The sequence below is a fragment of the Anser anser genome, assembly GCF_964211835.1.
Source record: "Anser anser genome assembly, chromosome: 5".
In the NCBI taxonomy this organism is placed as follows: Eukaryota; Metazoa; Chordata; class Aves; order Anseriformes; family Anatidae; genus Anser; species Anser anser.
The window spans coordinates 36,303,321-36,319,978 of NC_139725.1; the positions used below are offsets into that span (position 1 = coordinate 36,303,321).

The 16,658-nt window shown below is 64.7% G+C and overlaps 3 protein-coding genes across 10 annotated transcripts; all 3 read left to right on the plus strand.

The window, feature by feature from the left end:
- Positions 1 to 849: 849 nt before the first annotated feature.
- On the plus strand, positions 850 to 8,106 carry LOC310899889 (scavenger receptor cysteine-rich domain-containing protein SCART1-like). Of its 5 annotated transcripts, XM_083836914.1 has the most exons (9): positions 850 to 3,760; positions 3,837 to 4,151; positions 4,229 to 4,531; positions 4,632 to 4,952; positions 5,030 to 5,344; positions 5,415 to 5,723; positions 5,825 to 6,166; positions 6,282 to 6,602; positions 6,682 to 8,105. In XM_083836914.1, the coding sequence occupies exons 1-9, from the start codon at positions 2,944 to 2,946 to the stop codon at positions 7,038 to 7,040; spliced, it is 3,402 nt and encodes a 1,133-aa protein (XP_083693040.1). In that variant the 5' UTR covers positions 850 to 2,943; the 3' UTR covers positions 7,041 to 8,105. The 5 variants fall into 5 exon arrangements, with proteins under 5 accessions (XP_083693040.1, XP_083693041.1, XP_083693039.1 ...); XM_083836915.1 differs by having other exon boundaries at positions 850 to 3,315; positions 3,440 to 3,760; positions 4,229 to 5,344; positions 6,682 to 8,106; XM_083836913.1 differs by having other exon boundaries at positions 4,229 to 5,344; positions 6,682 to 6,768; positions 6,914 to 8,105.
- A 3,009-nt stretch (positions 8,107 to 11,115) lies between these two features.
- Positions 11,116 to 16,466, plus strand: LOC310899902 (scavenger receptor cysteine-rich type 1 protein M130-like). Of its 4 annotated transcripts, XM_083836965.1 has the most exons (6): positions 11,116 to 13,307; positions 13,383 to 13,697; positions 13,775 to 14,077; positions 14,178 to 14,498; positions 14,576 to 14,890; positions 14,961 to 16,466. In XM_083836965.1, exons 1-6 carry the CDS (start codon positions 12,614 to 12,616, stop codon positions 15,287 to 15,289), a joined length of 2,277 nt encoding a protein of 758 aa, XP_083693091.1. In that variant the 5' UTR covers positions 11,116 to 12,613; the 3' UTR covers positions 15,290 to 16,466. The 4 variants fall into 4 exon arrangements, with proteins under 4 accessions (XP_083693091.1, XP_083693090.1, XP_083693089.1 ...); XM_083836964.1 differs by having other exon boundaries at positions 11,118 to 13,307; positions 13,775 to 14,890; XM_083836966.1 differs by having other exon boundaries at positions 12,667 to 12,862; positions 12,987 to 13,697; positions 13,775 to 14,890.
- Positions 15,734 to 16,622, plus strand: LOC310899937 (antigen WC1.1-like; the record flags this gene model as incomplete). Its single annotated transcript, XM_083837081.1, has 4 exons — positions 15,734 to 15,974; positions 16,052 to 16,147; positions 16,227 to 16,313; positions 16,459 to 16,622. The coding sequence occupies 4 exons, from the start codon at positions 15,734 to 15,736 to the stop codon at positions 16,620 to 16,622; spliced, it is 588 nt and encodes a 195-aa protein (XP_083693207.1).
- Between the last annotated feature and the right edge of the window lie 36 nt (positions 16,623 to 16,658).

Genomic DNA, 16,658 nt, shown 5'->3' on the forward strand with positions numbered 1-16,658 from the left:
TGCAAGAGGAGCTGCGGAGGATCTACGGCAGCCAGTGGTGGGACGTGGCTGTGGTGCAGGGAATCGTCCTCGCCTCCCTGTGCATCTTCGGGCTGGACCAGCAGGCCCTGGTGCGGCAGCTGCAGCCTTCCCTCCACAGCCACACGGTGCCCTTCGTGGCACTGCTCGTCACCGTCGCTGCAGAGCTGTACAGAACTGGGGTGCACTGGCAGCGGGAGCGCCGGGATGCCCGTGCTGCTGGGGGGCAGGAGGACAGCTCCGCGGCCACCCCTGTCACCACAGAGGAGGAAGGGAGCCACCACAGGAGGGGCCGGGACAGGCAGCGGCAGCAGGGCCGTCTTCCCGGGGCAGCAGGCCCAGCCCCTACGTCCCTGGCCGGGGCAGGGACCACTCGCCTGGGGGGCGCCAACATCCCCTGAAGAGTAAGGCCGGCAGCAGCCCCCAGGACTCTCCCCAGCTCCGCAAGAGACCGCCCCGATGGCAGCACTAGGCAGGCACCCTGCAGAAGCACCAGTCATGACTGCAAGGAACAATGGGGAGGCTCTCAGTCCTCGACCTAGGCTGCCACAAAATAAAGATATCTAAAACAAGATGCGTGCCTTTCTTTCCTGGACGGCGTTTTGACTTCCTCCCCTTGTAGCTGACATGACCCCATAAGCCCCAGCTGCCACTTCTGCTCCCTCCAGAGCTATGGCACGGTGGCTGGAGCATCCTTGCTGCTGCTTGTGGCCCCACCAACACCACCCCAGCAGCCCTTCCCTTGGGGTCAGCTGGTGGCAGCTTTGGCTGTCTGTTTGGGTGGCATCCCTGCCTATGGCAGAGGGTTGGAGTTAGATGGTCTTTAACATCCCTTCCAACCCAAGCCACTCTTTGATTCACCCCAGCACCCAGAGCAGAGCTCACACGCAGTCGGGGCCCAAGGCGAGGGCACTGCAGGCCGGGAGCAGAAAAGGGGCCCTGATGGCCCTGCTCTGCTTCATTGTGTCCCTGCAGCTGGCTGCCTGTGTGCCTGTGCTGCACGTGGGCACTTCTCTTGTGCTCATGGAGAGAGAGTGAGAGCGAGCACGAGAGCTGTCAGACCCCTCCTGTGTCTGCAGGAGCAGAGCACAACAGCGAAGGCAGATCCTGCGCGCCTCCTGCGTGCACAGGGAGGTCTTTGGGACTGCCGAGAACGGCCCGACAGGAGGCCAGGAAGGAGCCCCCTGCACGAGCTGGCAGCTTGTAGCATTCATGAGCTGCTGCCTTTAGGATGGTCGCTTTGCTGCTGCTGGAGCATTGCAGGCTTCTAAATAGGAGTCAGTAAGAGAAAACAGGAGTCCCTGCCCCAGCGACCACAGGTACAAGCAACATCAAATAGCTGCAGTTAATCTGTTTAAGCACTGAATTCACTCTGGGGAAGCACACTGCCTATCAGATCATATGCCCTAATATGGAAAACAGCCTTCAACAATGCTCTTCACAGCTCTGCTTTTCTCATTAGTGCACTGCGGGTAGTTTCTGAAAGCAAAACCTGTCCCAGCAAAATAGGCAACAGCATTCGCCTGTCCTTGTCCTTCCTGGACCAGACAGCAACCTGCTAAACCTCAGGATACGCGGTGGTTAAGAAGCTAGTAGTGAGCTGTTTCTTTATGGGTTTTGCTTCTTCCTTTCCTCAGATGATGGTTGTGATTGGTAATTTCCAGCACAGCTGCTTGAGTTGGCGCAGGTTGCTGTCGTTTAACCCAGCAGGCAGCTGAGTACCACAGAGCCCTTCACTGGTCCCCTTCCCCTGCCCAAGTGGGATGGGGCAGAGAATTGAGGAAAAAAAAAAAAAGAGAGCACAAAAGGGCTGGTGACAAGTGGAGTGGGGCTGGGCAGCTCTCCTTGGGCCGAGGCCTGCGCCTGCTCGCTGCAGCCTGTCCTATCTTCCTGCCCTGGCTGCCCGGGGCTGGAGCTGGAGCTGCCCGGGGCAGAAAGCGAGAAGCAGGAGGAGCTGGGGGGGGGGAGAGCAGCGCTGCCCTGGCACCCCGAGGACGTCCCCTGGGCCTGGTCCCCAGGCTGGGGTGGCCGCTTCCCACTCTGCTCCTGGGGCTGACCTCCCCACCAGGGGGTTTGGGGCTGGGTGCCCAGCTTGCCAGCATGGCACGGTCCTGCACGCTGAAGCCCGGCCCGGGCCTTTCTGAGCAGCCCGGGAGCTGCAGCCCCTTGGCAGAGCCCGAACCTGCAGCCGTGGACCCAGGAGCCCCCTGTCCCCAGCGAGCCGTGCTGCCACGCGCTCCTCCTGCAGTGGGGCTGTGCCAGAAGGGCAATGCCCTGTGTCTCGGCCCTGCGTACGGGCAGGGCTTCGCTTTTGAGCGATGCCTGCGCATCCGGCACACACTTCCTCCTGCCCCAGCACCGGGCTGCACACAGGGACATGGGCAGGGAGGGCTGGGCCCCTGCTCCTGGCCCCTTCTAAAGCTGGGGGCTTCTGTGCTGGCCCTGCAGCAGCTGGACCCCCCCCACACCATGCTGCACTCTGTGGCTGTCTCTGTGCCTGCTGCTAACGTCAGGCTGTCTTCTCCTCCTCGTTCCCCTCACTGCCCAAGAAGCCGCGCAGGTCCCTAGGGCTCAGCCTCGGCTCCGAGCCCCGTTGGTAGCATCCCCGCTGCTGCACAAAGCCACGATGCTATCGCCAGCAGTGCAGGTGGCCCAGCAGCTGCATGAGGTCGGTGCCGACGCCAGGTCCCCGAGTGGGGGAAACCGTCCCCCTTGTGCCCTGTGCCACCAGCCGCTGCAAGGGGCTGGAGATGTCCCTCCTGCATGTGGCAGGGCTAGCACAGAGACCAGATTCTCCCTGGAGACCCCCAGGCTTGTTCCAGGTGGGTCAAGGCTTCCTAAACCCCCGACAAAGGCTGAGTACTGGGGTGCTGAGGGAGGCCATGTTCTGAGGGAGGACCCTATTCTGGGGCCTCTCCTGTCCCCATGGGGACCTGCTCTCCTTGGGCACAGCCCCAACCCCAGCTCAGGGGGACACGGGTGATGTGCTGGCTGGCTCCCCTTGAGGACATGTGGGTGCTGAGCCCCAGTGGGGAGGCGGGGGGGGTACATGACGCCAGAAGCGGAGCCGAGTCTCATATTTGGGCACGGAGCAGGTTATTGGAGGCTGGGCCCCGGCAGGCAGCAGATAACCTCCTGATAGCGGCTCACAAGGTGCCTCCGCCGCCCCCATTGGCTCCTGCCAGCGGGGGCTGCCTATATATCCCCCTCCCCGCCGCGGGGCTGCGTCTGGCACTGGGGGCAGGATGGTGCCTGCCAGAGCACTGGGGCTGCTCCTCTGCGTGCAGCTCTGCGGGGGTGAGTGGTGGGGCTGGCCGTGGGGCAGGGGCTGGCCGTGGGGCAGTGGGCAAGCGGTGGGGCAGGGAGCAGCCGTGGGGCAGGCACCCCGCGGGCTCAGCAAGGTCCCTGGGGTTGCCCGCAGGCAGCGGGGAGCTGCGGCTGGTGGATGGCGGCGGGCGCTGCGCCGGCCGGGTGGAGGTGAAGCACGAGGGCGAGTGGGGCTCCGTCTGCAGCTACGACTTCGACTGGGACCACCACGGCGCCGGCGTGGTGTGCCGGCAGCTGGGCTGCGGTGCGGTGGCCCGAGCATCCCCGTACGCCCCGTTTGGGCAGGGCAAGGGACGCATCTGGCTGCACCCCTTCTTCTGCCGTGGCTCTGAGGCCACCTTGCAGGACTGTCCTCATTATGGCTGGGGCAAGCACTTCTGCGACCATGACCGGGATGTGGGCGTGACCTGCACAGGTGAGGCGGGGTGGTGGTACTGGGGATACCGTCCCGGGAACCCCCAGGACTGGACTGAGGTTGGTCCCTGGTGCAGAGGCGCTGGAGCTGCGTCTGGCGGCTGGCAGGGGACCCTGTGAGGGGAGAGTGGAGGTGAAGCTGCGGGGACGCTGGGGCACGGTGGCAGATGACAAGTGGGATATGGAGGACGCCGAGGTAGTGTGCCAGCAGATGGGCTGTGGCTCGGCCGCTGGTGCCTACCACAGCTCCCTCTTTGGCCAAGCTGAGGGTCCTCTCAGCTTTGCTGTTGTCGACTGTAATGGCAATGAGAAGGCCTTATGGAGCTGTAACATTTTGGGCTGGGGACCCTATAAGAGTCCACATAAGTATGACACTGCTGTGGTCTGCCAAGGTGAGAGCTGGGGACATGCAGTGCTGCAGGGAGCCCCATCGTCCACATCCGCCCCAGGAGCCCTCCTCTCCCGGCAGGGTTCTCCCGTCTGACTGGAGGGGACGGCGCCTGCTCGGGGCGGCTGGAGGTGCGGCAGGGCCGCGCCTGGGCCACCGTCTGCCACGGCCACGTGGACCTCAAGGCCGCCCAGGTGGTCTGCAGGGAGCTGGGCTGCGGCATGGCAGTGGCCGTCCCCGGTGCCGGCCATTTTGGGGCAGCAACGGGGCCGCTCTGGGACGGCGCCTTTGAGTGCAACGGCAGCGAGCCACTCCTCGCCAACTGCGCCCGGCGGCCAACCCACAGCCAGTCCTGTGCTGGCCCCGCTTCTATCGTCTGCTCACGTAAGTGCTGGGGCTGGGGGGCTGGGGTGGACCCTTGCAGAGTGGTGTGCCCAGTGGGTCCCTGGTCTGCTGCCCCCCCAGTGCCCTCTCTTCGCTGCAGCCTACACCGGTTTCCGTTTGGCGGATGGCGGCTCAGGCTGCGCCGGGCGGGTGGAGGTGGAGGAGCAGGGGACATGGGGAGCCCTGTGTGCCACCGCCTGGGACCTGCCCGACGCCCACGTCCTGTGCCGCCACCTGGGCTGCGGCCCCGCCGCCTCCCTGCCCCCAGGAGGCCATTTTGGGACGGGCACGGTGACGGGGCCGCTGCGGCGCGATGCCCTGAGCTGCAGCGGGAGCGAGCGGCACCCGGGCGAGTGCCCCGTGGCAGTGCTGGGGGAGCCCGCCTGCCCCCCTGGCCATGCCGCCGCCGTCAACTGCTCAGGTGGGTGCAGGGGACGCGGGGACCCGTGGCAGGCGGGGAGCAGTGCCCATCCCCATGGCATGGCCGGGCTCTTGCAGGCGCCGCTGAGCCCGTGCGGCTGCTGGACGGGGAGAGCCGGTGCGACGGGCGGCTGGAGGTGGCCACAAGCCCCGGGGACTGGGCCCGTGTGACTGCGGGGCCTTGGGATGACCGAGCTGCCTCCGTGGCGTGCCGGCAGCTGAGCTGCGGTGTGCCAGAGAAGGTCTACGCTGTGCCGGCCGCCAGCTTGGGCCCTGTGGAGCTGCAGGAGCTGCGGTGTGCTGGCACTGAGGAGCGCCTGGCGCAATGCAACGCCTCAGGGCCTGCCGCAGCGCCCAGCCACAGCCGCACAGAGGCGGCCGTTGCCTGCTCAGGTGAGTGCGCCGGGAAGGGCCGCGGGTGCCCAGCGGGTGCCCCCAGCCCCATCCTGACCCTCCCATGCAGGCAGCCGGCGGCTGAGGCTGGCGGGTGGCCCCGGGCACTGCGCCGGCAGGGTGGAGGTGTACAGCGAGGGCACCTGGGGCACCGTCTGCCAGGACGCCTGGGACCTGCCACATGCCGACGTCGTGTGCCGCCAGCTGGGGTGCGGACGGGCCCTGGAGGCGCCCGGCTCTGAGCGCTTCGGGCCCGGCGTGGGGACGCTGTGGCCGGGTGCCGGGGGCTGCTCGGGGACGGAGGCGGCTCTCTGGGACTGCCCAGCCCCAGCACGGCATGGCTGCCACCGGGGCGGTGGTGCCGGTGCCGTGTGCTCAGGTGAGCACTGTGATCCCTGAGCTGGGGAGCAGTCCCCACTGCCCGTGGGGTGCGCGCTGCCCCATGAGGTGCCGTGACCCCGCTATCCCCTGTTGTTGCAGGGCTGCTGCGTCTGGCGGGGGGCAGCAGCAGCTGCAGCGGGCACCTGGAGGTGCTGCACGAGGGGACGTGGGGCCGCGTGTGCGCCAACAACACCAGCCCCGCCACAGCTGCCGTTGTCTGCCGCCAGCTGGGCTGTGGCACCGGGGGGAGGCTGGAGGCCGTCCCCGCACAGGGCTCGGTCCCCGCCTGGCTGGGCTGGGTGCAATGCCAGGAGGGGGCCCCCTCGCTCTGGCGCTGCCCCTCGGCGCCCTGGCACCTGCAGTCCTGCGGTCCTGCCGGGGTCACCCACATCGCCTGTGACGAGGACACCGAGGGAACGAGCGGGGCCACCACAACTGCAGGTAGCAGCTGCCGGTAGAGGCATGCTTGCACAGGTGGCTCTGCCCGTGCCCACAGCCCACTGCCGCTGCTGCCGTGCGGATCCCGGCCTCACGCTGCCCCTGGCCATCCCTGCAGGTGTCACCAGCAGCGTTGCCCCACTGACAGCAGTGTCGGGGAGCGTGCCCGTGCCCACGGTCCTGTGCGTGCTCCTGGGGACGTTTCTGGGCCTGGCCCTGGCAGCCCTGGCTGTGCAGGCACACCGCGCACGGGTGCAGCGCCGAGGTGGGTGCTACTTTGGGAGTCTCCATGGGGCTGTGGGGAACAGTGGATCATGCCTTTGCCACGTGTACTTCCTTGCAGACCCTGTCAAAGCCACGGACGTTGGCTCTGAGGCCGTGTACGAGGAGCTGGATTACAGCCTGATGCCTGAGTACCAGGAGGTGCCCAGCAACACAGGTGGGAGCATTGTTGTCCCCGGGGCTTGGGGCTGTCTCCATCCCAGGCCGAGCACCTAACGCCCCATTCACCACCTCAGGCTCCCTGTCGAAGGGCTCAGGCATGAATCTGACGATAAACAGCAGGGATGGCAATGAGGAGGAGAACGACACAGGGGCGGCCCCAGGTAGGGGAAGTGGAACTCGGCATGGACTGGAAGGCACAGGGGACCCAAGGAGAAGGGTCATGGGCAAGCAGTGGTGCTGGGGAGGTGAGGGGATGTGGCCCTTGTGGCTGCATCCTCAGCCCCACCCCCTCCATGCCTGGCACAGCCCCCCCAGTCCAGTCCAGGCACAGCCCCCTGGATGGCTACGACGATGCTGCAGCCGTGCCGGAGGAGTCCCCCGCTCCCCACAGCGGGGACGCCCCGGCGCAGTGCCACGGGGACACGGGCTATGACGACGTTGATGTCAGCACCCTGGGGACAGCGCCGTGAGGAGACACTGGGGACATGGCTGCAAGAGGGGGCTCCGGCCCCAGAGACGGGTGGCCATGCCCATGGGGGGGCACCCATCCCTGCACAGCCCTCAGCACACTGCAGAAACGGCTCCATCGGCCCACCCGCACCCGTGGCCCAACGTCATGCCAGGGTCCTTGTGAAGTTTTTCAGCATGGCCTTTCCCTGCACAGCACTCTTTCTGATTAAAGTCCCCAAGTGCTTGGAACCTCACTCCCAGCACCGGCGCCTCTCTCTCTCCTGGGCCCGTCGTCTGTCCCTCGGGGCCACAGGGCAGAGCTGGGCCCTCAGGCACATCCCCATGGCTCTGGGCATGCAGGAAGGATGGGGAAGAGCCCAGGGCCTGGCCCCGGGGCCTTCCATTGGCCCCAGAGATGCACGCTCTCCCAGCCAGGAGAACAGGCCTAGGGAATGGCATGGCAAGTCCCAGGGACACTTCCCCTGCCCCAGCACCCACAGCGCCACCTGCCCGGGGCACGGCGAGGGGATCGCATGCACCCTCAGCAAGCCAGCAGAGGTCATCAAGGTGGACAGGAGTGTTGATGTGCCTGAGGGCAGAAAGGCTCTACAGAGGGACCTGGATAGGCTGGACTGATGGGCCGAGGCCAACTGTACGAGGTTCAAGGCCAAGTGCCGCGTCCTGCACTTGGGGCACAACAACCCCATGCAAGGCTGCAGGCTGAGGGCAGAGAGGCTGGAAAGCTGCCTGGTGGGAAGGGAGCTGGGGGGATTGGTGGGCAGGGGGCTGAACAGGAGCCAGCGGTGTGCTGACGTGGCCAAGAGGGCCAACAGCCTCCTGGCTAGTATCAGAACTGGTGTGGCCAGCAGGGCGAGGGAAGTGATTGTCCCTCTGTACTCGTCCCTGTTGAGGCTACACCTTGAGTACTGTGCTCAGCTCTAGGGCCCCCACTAAAAGAAGGACATCGACCGGTCCAGAGGAGGCCATGAGGGTGATCAGAGGGCTGGAGCAGCTCTCCTCTGCAGACAGGCTGAGAGAGTTGGGGTTGTTCAGCCTGAAGAAGAGAAGGCTCCAGGGAGACCTTCCAGTGGCTTTCCACTACTTAAAGGGGACTACAGGAAAGCTGGGGAGGGACTCTTCATCAGAGACTCTGCATCATGGCCTCTCATCCCTGCAGGGAGGCAACAGCACCTCCCACTTGAGTGTTATCAGCAAACTTGCTGAGGATGCATTCCATTCCTGCATCTGAATCATGGATAAAAATGTTGAACGGGACTGGCCCTAGAGCTGAGCTCTGGGGAACAGCGCTAGTTACTGGCCACCAAACAGCTGGAGAAGCAAGCGCATTCCCCAGAGATGGTTAAGGGTCTATAGGGGAGGATGTGTGAGGAGCAGCTGAGGTCCCTTGGTTTGTTTAGCCCACACAGAGCAGGCTGAGGGGAGGCCTCATGGCGGCCTGCAGCTCCCTCACGAGGGGAGCGGAGGGGCAGGCGCTGAGCTCTGCTCTCTGGGGACAGCGACAGGACCCGAGGGAACGGCATGGAGCTGGGACTGGGGAGGGTCAGGCTGGGTATTAGGGAAAGGTTCTGCACTCAGAGGGTGGTTGGGCACTGGGACAGGCTCCCCAGGGACATGGTCATAGCACCGAGCCTGCTGCAGTTCAAGAAGCCTTTGGACAACATTCTCAGACACATGGTCTGATTTTTGGGTGGTCCTTTGAGGACCCAGGAGTTGGACTCGATGATCCTTGTGGGTCCCTTCCAACTCGGCATGTTCCATGATTCTGTGATTCTTCCTCCTGCCATGGCCACGTGGCCCTGCCTTGGAGTAGCCTGCCTCGTCCTCTTCCTCCTCCTCCTTCTCAGTAGGAGTTTCTGCCCTTACTAAAAGAGATGATTTTGGCATCCATTGTTTCGTCTTGTGGACAGAGGTGACTGAGAGAGGCATGGGTTGGTTCTCGGGCCCAGCCGCAGGGCCTGCCGCAGGGGCTGGCATGGCTGCATGTTGTAGTGATTTCTGTCTCTTTGGAATTGCCAGGGTGATGGCCCACCTTTCTCAAACATTTATCTAGGTTTTTAGGATTCTGCACGTGTTCAGGGCAGAAGTTCCCAAGCATTGGAGGTGCTTATGTATGTATATATATACGTATGTGTAAGTGTATGTATGCAGATAAATAGCCAGTGATATAGCGCCTGTCAGGCTGAAGTTAACACACGTGAAGATATAAGAGTATGTCATAAAAAGATTGATTTTTTTTTTTACACTAGGCTTTCTGATATGCCTACGGGAGTTTTGAGTAAAAACCCAAAGGAAAGCAAATGCCATTTCTCAAAAACTGAAGAAAAAGGAATATTAATTATGTTAATTAAACTGAAATACATTTTACATTTTCAAATATTTATATCTGAAGACAGCGGCAGAGAGGGCCGGGCTCTGCTGTGGTGGTTTTACCCTGCTACGCAGCTGAGCTCCACCAAAACCGCTCTCTCACTCGCCCTCCTTGATGACAATAGGGGAGATAATATGATGGAAAGGGCTCAAGTGTTGAGTTAAGGACAGGGAGATTGCTCACCAGTTACGGCATGGGCAATACAGACTCAGTGTAGAGAGATTAATATAATTTCTTTCCAATCATTAGCAGACTAGAAGAGTGAGGAACTAAAAGCAAGCTAAAAACACCTTCCCCCATCCACCCTCTTCTACATCCTCCCCCGATCGGTGCAGGGGAACAGGCAATGGGGGCTGCGGTCAGTCCCTGATGCTTCGTCTCTGCCACTCCTTCACGGTCACTCTCTGCCCCTGCTCCACGTGGGTCCCTCCCACGGGATGCCGTCCTTCCCGAACTGAGCCTGCGGGGGCTGCCCACAGGCAGCAGCTCTTCAAGAACTGCTCCAACATGGCTCCGTGCCTGGAGCATCCTTGCTGTTGCTTGTGGCCCCACCAACACCACCCCATCAGCCCTTCCCTTGGGGTCAGCTTGTGGCAGCTTTGGCTGTCTGTTTGGGTGGCATCCCTGCCTATGGCAGGGGGTTGGAGTTAGATGCTCTTTTAGGTTTGACGTCAGGAGAAACTTCTTCCTTGTAAGGGTAGTGAACCACTGGAAGAGGTTGCCAGGAGAAGTTGTGGATACCCCGTTCCTGGAGGTGTTCAAGGCCAGGCTGGAGGGGGCCTTGGCCAACCTGACCTAGTCGGTGGCATCCCTGCCTATGGAAGGGTGTTGGAGTTAGATGATCTTTAACACCACCTCCAACCCAAGCCACTCTTTGATTCTCTCCAGCACCCAGAGCAGAGCTCACATGCAGTCGGAGGCCGGAGGTAAGGGCATTGCGAGCCAGGAGCAGCAAAGTTGGCCGGCTCTTCCCCCATCTGCAAGGGCCCTGATGGCCCCACTCTGCTTCATCGTGTCCCTGCAGCTGGCTGCCTGTGTGCCTGTGCTGCACGTGGGCACTTCTTTGTGTTTATGGAGAGAGTGAGAGCGAGCACAAGAGAGCTGTCAGACACCTTCTGCGTCTGCAGGAGCAGAGCACAACAGCGAAGGCAGATCCTGCGTGCCTCCTGCGTGCACAGGGAGGTCTTTGGGACTGCTGAGAACGGCCCGACAGGAGGCCGGGAAGGAGCCCCCTGCACGAGCTGGCAGCTTGTAGCATTCATGAGCTGCTGCCTTTAGGATGGTTGCTTTGCTGCTGCTGGAGCATTGCAGGCTTCTAAATAGGAGTCAGTAAGAGAAACCAGGAGTCCCTGCCCCAGCGACCACAGGTACAAGCAACATCAAATAGCTGCAGTTAATCTGTTTAAGCACTGAATTCACTCTGGGGAAGCACACTGCCTATCAGATCATATGCCCTGATATGGAAAGCAGCCTTCAAAAATGTTCTTCACAGCTCTGTTTTTCTCATTAGTGCACTGCGGGTAGTTTCTGAAAGCAAAACCTGTCCCAGCAAAATAGGCAACAGCATTCGCCTGTCCTTGTCCTTCCTGGACCAGACAGCAACCTGCTAAACCTCAGGATATGTGGTGGTTAAGAAGCTGGTAGTGAGCTGTTCCTTTATGGGTTTTGCTTCTTCCTTTTCTCAGATGATGGTTGTGATTGGTAATTTCCAGCACAGCTGCTTGAGTTGGCGCAGGTTGCTGTCGTTTAACCCAGCAGGCAGCTGAGTACCACAGAGCCCTTCACTGGCTCCCCTCCCCTGCCCAAGTGGGATGGGGCAGAGAACTCAGAAAAATAAATAAATACATAAAACAGAGGGCATGAAAGGGCTGGTGGTGTGTGGAGCAGGGCTGGGCAGAACTTGGGCCGAGGCATGTGCCTGCTTGCCGCAGCCTGTCCTATCTTCCTGCCCTGGCTGCCCGGGGCTGGAGCTGGAGCTGCCTGGGGCAGAAAGCGAGAAGCGGAAGGAGCTCGGGGGGGAGAGCAGCGCTGCTCTGGCACCCCGAGGACATCACCTGGGCCTGGACCCCAGGCTGGGGCGGCAGCTTCCCACTCTGCTCCTGGGGCTGACCTCCCCACCAGGGGGTTTGGGGCTGGGTGCCCAGCTTGCCGGCACGGCAAGGTCCTGCGGGCTGAAGCCCGGCCCGGGCCTTTCTGAGCAGCCCGGGAGCTGCAGCCCCTTGGCAGAGCCCGGCCCTGCAGCCGTGGACCCAGGAGCCCCCAGTCCCCAGCGAGCCGTGCTGCCACGCGCTCCTCCTGCAGTGGGGCTGTGCCAGAAGGGCAATGCCCTGTGTCCCGGCCCTGCGTACGGGCAGGGCTTTGCTTTTGATCAGCGCCTGCGCATCCGGCACACACTTCCTCCTGCCCCAGCACCGGGCTGCACACAGGGACACGGGCAGGGAGGGCTGGGCCCCTGCTCCTGGCCCCTTCTAAAGCTGGGGGCTTTTGTGCTGGCCCTGCAGCAGCTGGACCCCCCGCACCAAGCTCTGTGGCTGTCCCTGTGCCTGCTGCTAGGGTCAGACTGCCTCCTCCTCCTCCTCCTCCCACTTTGGGGCTCCTTCTTTCTGCCCCCAGCGCAAGTATCACATGGACTGTCTGCTATCAATGCTGAAGCTCAGTCCCCAAGAAGCTGTGCGGGTCCCTAGGGCTCAGCCTCGGCTCCGAGCCCCGTTGGTAGCATCCCCGCTGCTGCACAAAGCCACGATGCTATCGCCAGCAGTGCAGGTGGCCCAGCAGCTGCATGCGGTCAGTGCCGACGCCAGGTCCCCGAGTGGGGGAAACCGTCCCCCTTGTGCCCTGTGCCACCAGCCGCTGCAAGGGGCTGGAGATGTCCCTCCTGCACGTGGCAGGGCTAGCACAGAGACCAGATTCTCCCCGGTGACCCCCAGGCTTGTTCCAGGTGGGTCAAGGCTTCCCCAACCCCCTGACAAAGGCTGAGTACTGGGATGCTGAGGGAGGCCATGTTCTGAGGCAGGACCCTATTCTGGGGCCACTCCTTTCCCCACGGGGACCTGCTCTCCTTAGGCACAGCCCCAACCCCAGCTCAGGGGGACACGGGTGATGTGCTGGCTGGCTCCCCTTGAGGACATGTGGGTGCTGAGCCCCAGTGGGGAGGCGGGGGGGGGTGCATGACGCCAGAAGCGGAGCCGAGTCTCATATTTGGGCACGGAGCAGGTTATTGGAGGCTGGGCCCCGGCAGGCAGCAGATAACCCTCTTGATAGCGGCTCACAAGGTGCCTCCGCCGCCCCCATTGGCTCCTGCCAGCGGGGGCTGCCTATATATCCCCCTCCCCGCCGCGGGGCTGCGTCTGGCACTGGGGGCAGGATGGTGCCTGCCAGAGCACTGGGGCTGCTCCTCTGCGTGCAGCTCTGCGGGGGTGAGTGGTGGGGCTGGCCGTGGGGCAGGGGCTGGCCGTGGGGCAGTGGGCAAGCGGTGGGGCAGGGAGCAGCCGTGGGGCAGGCACCCCGCGGGCTCAGCAAGGCCCCTGGGGTTGCCCGCAGGCAGCGGGGAGCTGCGGCTGGTGGATGGCGGCGGGCGCTGCGCCGGCCGGGTGGAGGTGAAGCACGAGGGCGAGTGGGGCTCTGTCTGCAGCTACGACTTCGACTGGGACCACCGCGGCGCCGGCGTGGTGTGCCGGCAGCTGGGCTGCGGTGCGGTGGCCCGGACATCCCCGTATGCCCCGTTTGGGCAGGGCAAGGGACGCATCTGGCTGCATCCAATCTTCTGTCTTGGGACAGAAGCCACCTTGGAGGAGTGCCTCCACTTTGGCTGGGGCAAACACTTCTGCGGCCACGAGTGGGATGTGGGCGTGACCTGCACAGGTGAGGAGGGGTGGTGGTGCTGGGGATGCCGTGCTGGGACCCCCAGGACTGGACTGAGGCTGGTGCCCGGTACAGAGGCGGTGGAGCTGCGTCTGGCGGCTGGCAGGGGACCCTGTGAGGGGAGAGTGGAGGTGAAGCTGCGGGGACGCTGGGGCACGGTGGCGGACTATCCCTGGGACATGGAGGACGCCGAGGTGGTGTGCCAGCAGATGGGCTGCGGCTCGGCTGCTGGTGCCTACCACAGCTCCCGGTTTGGCCAAGCGGAAGGTCCCATCAGCTTAGCCTTTATCAACTGTACCGGAAACGAGAAGGCCCTTTGGGACTGCAAGATTCAGGGTTGGGGACCATATACCAGAATTACAAAATACAACAGGGCTGTGGTCTGCCAAGGTGAGAGCTGGGGACATGCGGTGCTGCAGGGAGCCCCATCGTCCGCATCCGCCCCAGGAGCCCTCCTCTCCCGGCAGGGTTCTCCCGTCTGACTGGAGGGGACGGCGCCTGCTCGGGGCGGCTGGAGGTGCGGCAGGGCCGCGCCTGGGCCACCGTCTGCCACGGCCACGTGGACCTCAAGGCCGCCCAGGTGGTCTGCAGGGAGCTGGGCTGCGGCATGGCAGTGGCCGTCCCCGGTGCCGGCCATTTTGGGGCAGCAACGGGGCCGCTCTGGGACGGCGCCTTTGAGTGCAACGGCAGCGAGCCACTCCTCGCCAACTGCGCCCGGCGGCCGACCCACGGCCAGTCCTGTGCTGGCCCCGCTTCTATCGTCTGCTCACGTAAGTGCTGGGCCTGGGGGGCTGGGGTGGACCCTTGCAGAGTGATGTGCCCAGTGCGTCCCTGCTCTGCTGCCCCCTTAGCGCCCTCTCTTCGCTGCAGCCTACACTGGTTTCCGTTTGGCGGATGGCGGCTCGGGCTGCGCCGGGCGGGTGGAGGTGGAGGAGCAGGGGACATGGGGAGCCCTGTGTGCCACCACCTGGGACCTGCCCGACGCCCACGTCCTGTGCCGCCACCTGGGCTGCGGCCCCGCCGCCTCCCTGCCCCCAGGAGGCCATTTTGGGATGGGCACGGCGACGGGGCCGCTGCGGCGCGATGCCCTGAGCTGCAGCGGGAGCGAGCGGCACCCGGGCGAGTGCCCCGTGGCGGTGCTGGGGGAGCCCGCCTGCCCCCCTGGCCATGCCGCCGCCGTCAACTGCTCAGGTGGGTGCAGGGGACGCGGGGACCCGTGGCAGGCGGGGAGCAGTTCCCGTCCCCATGGCATGGCCGGGCTCTTGCAGGCGCCGCTGAGCCCCTGCAGCTGCTGGATGGGGAGAGCCGGTGCGACGGGCGGCTGGAGGTGGCCACAAGCCCCGGGCACTGGGCCCCTGTGACTGCGGGGCCGTGGGATGACCGAGCTGCCTCCGTGGCGTGCCGGCAGCTGGGCTGCGGTGTGCCAGAGAAGGTCTACGCTGTGCCGGCCGCCAGCTTGGGCCCTGTGGAGCTGCAGGAGCTGCGGTGTGCTGGCACTGAGGAGCGCCTGGCGCAGTGCAACGCCTCGGGGCCTGCCGCAGCGCCCAGCCACAGCCCCACAGAGGCGGCCGTTGCCTGCTCAGGTGAGTGCGCCGGGAAGGGCCGCGGGTGCCCAGCGGGTGGCCCCAGCCCCATCCTGGCCCTCCCGTGCAGGCAGCCGGCGGCTGAGGCTGGCGGGCGGCCCCGGGCGCTGCGCCGGCAGGGTGGAGGTGTACAGCGAGGGCACCTGGGGCACCGTCTGCCAGGACGCCTGGGACCTGCCACATGCCGACGTCGTGTGCCGCCAGCTGGGGTGCGGACGGGCCCTGGAGGCGCCCGGCTCTGAGCGCTTCGGGCCCGGCGTGGGGACGCTGTGGCCGGGTGCCGGGGGCTGCTCGGGGACGGAGGCGGCTCTCTGGGACTGCCCAGCCCCAGCACGGCGTGGCTGCCGCCGGGGCGGTGGTGCCGGTGCCGTGTGCTCAGGTGAGCACTGTGATCCCTGAGCTGGGGAGCAGTCCCCACTGCCCGTGGGGTGCGCGCTGCTCTGTGAGGTGCCGTGACCCCGCTGTCCCCTGTTGTTGCAGGGCTGCTGCGTCTGGCGGGGGGCAGAAGCAGCTGCAGCGGGCACCTGGAGGTGCTGCACGAGGGGACGTGGGGCCGCGTGTGCGCCAACGACACCAGCCCCGCCACAGCTGCCGTTGTCTGCCGCCAGCTGGGCTGTGGCACCGGGGGGAGGCTGGAGGCCGTCCCTGCACAGGGCTCGGTCCCCGCCTGGCTGGGCTGGGTGCAATGCCAGGAGGGGGCCCCCTCGCTCTGGCGCTGCCCCTCGGCGCCCTGGCACCTGCAGTCCTGCGGCCCTGCCGGGGTCACCCACATCGCCTGTGACGAGGACACCGAGGGCACGAGCGGGGCCACCACAACTGCAGGTAGCAGCTGCCGGTAGAGGCATGCTTGCACAGGTGGCTCTGCCCGTGCCCACCGACCCCTGCTCCTGCTGCCGTGCGGATCCCAGCCTCACACTGCCCCTGGCCATCCCTGCAGGTGTCACCAGCAGCGTTGCCCCACTGACAGCAGTGTCAGGGAGCGTGCCCGTGCCCACGGTCCTGTGCGTGCTCCTGGGGACGTTGCTGGGCCTGGCCCTGGCAGCCCTGGCTGTGCAGGCACACCGCGCACGGGTGCAACGCCAAGGTGGGCACTGCCTTGGGGGTTCCCCTGGGATCATAGAGGATAGAGGCGGATGCTGATGCAATGCTACTGCCTTTCAGGCCCCATCAGAGCCATGGATCCTGGCTCTGAGGCCGTGTACGAGGAGCTGGATTACAGCCTGATGCCCGAGTACCAGGAAGTGCCCAGCCAAACAGGTGGGAGCACGGTCGTCCCCGGGGCCTGGGGCTGTCCCCATCCCTGGACATGCCCCCAGTGCCCAGTTCTCCACTGCAGGCTCCCTGTGCAAGGGCTTTGGCATGAAGCTGGCGGATGACAGGTGGGATGGCAATGAGGAGGAGAGCGACCTCAGGGCGACCCCAGGTAGGGGAAGGCATACATGGCATGGACTGGAAAGCACAGGGGACCTAAGGAGAGGGGCCGTAGCTGAGCAGTGGTGCTGGGGAGGTGAGGGGATGCGGCCCTTGTGGCTGCATCCTGAGCCCCGGCCTCTCTGTGCCTGGCGCAGCGCCCCCGGCCCAGCTTGAGCAAGACCGCCAGGATGGCTACGACGATGCTGCGGCCGTGCTGGAGGAGCCCCCTGCTCCCCACGGTGGGGACGCCCCCGCACAGCCCCACGGGGACACGGGCTATGACGACGTTTACATCAGCACCCTGGGGACAGCGCCGTGAGGAGACACTGGGGACATGGCTGCAAGAGGGGGCTCC

Bases quoted from the DNA above. Each gene is read 5' to 3' on its own strand.
- LOC310899902 (XM_083836963.1), top strand. From the start codon at position 12,614: ATGACGCCAGAAGCGGAGCCGAGTCTCATATTTGGGCACGGAGCAGGT. The intron at 13,698-13,774 runs GTGAGAGCTGGG...CTCTCCCGGCAG, and splicing joins CAGGGCTGTGGTCTGCCAAG to GGTTCTCCCGTCTGACTGGA. The intron at 14,891-14,960 runs GTGAGTGCGCCG...CCTCCCGTGCAG, and splicing joins GGCGGCCGTTGCCTGCTCAG to GCAGCCGGCGGCTGAGGCTG.
- LOC310899889 (XM_083836911.1), top strand. From the start codon at position 2,944: ATGGGGACCTGCTCTCCTTGGGCACAGCCCCAACCCCAGCTCAGGGGG. The intron at 3,761-3,836 runs GTGAGGCGGGGT...TCCCTGGTGCAG, and splicing joins TGTGGGCGTGACCTGCACAG to AGGCGCTGGAGCTGCGTCTG. The intron at 5,345-5,414 runs GTGAGTGCGCCG...CCTCCCATGCAG, and splicing joins GGCGGCCGTTGCCTGCTCAG to GCAGCCGGCGGCTGAGGCTG.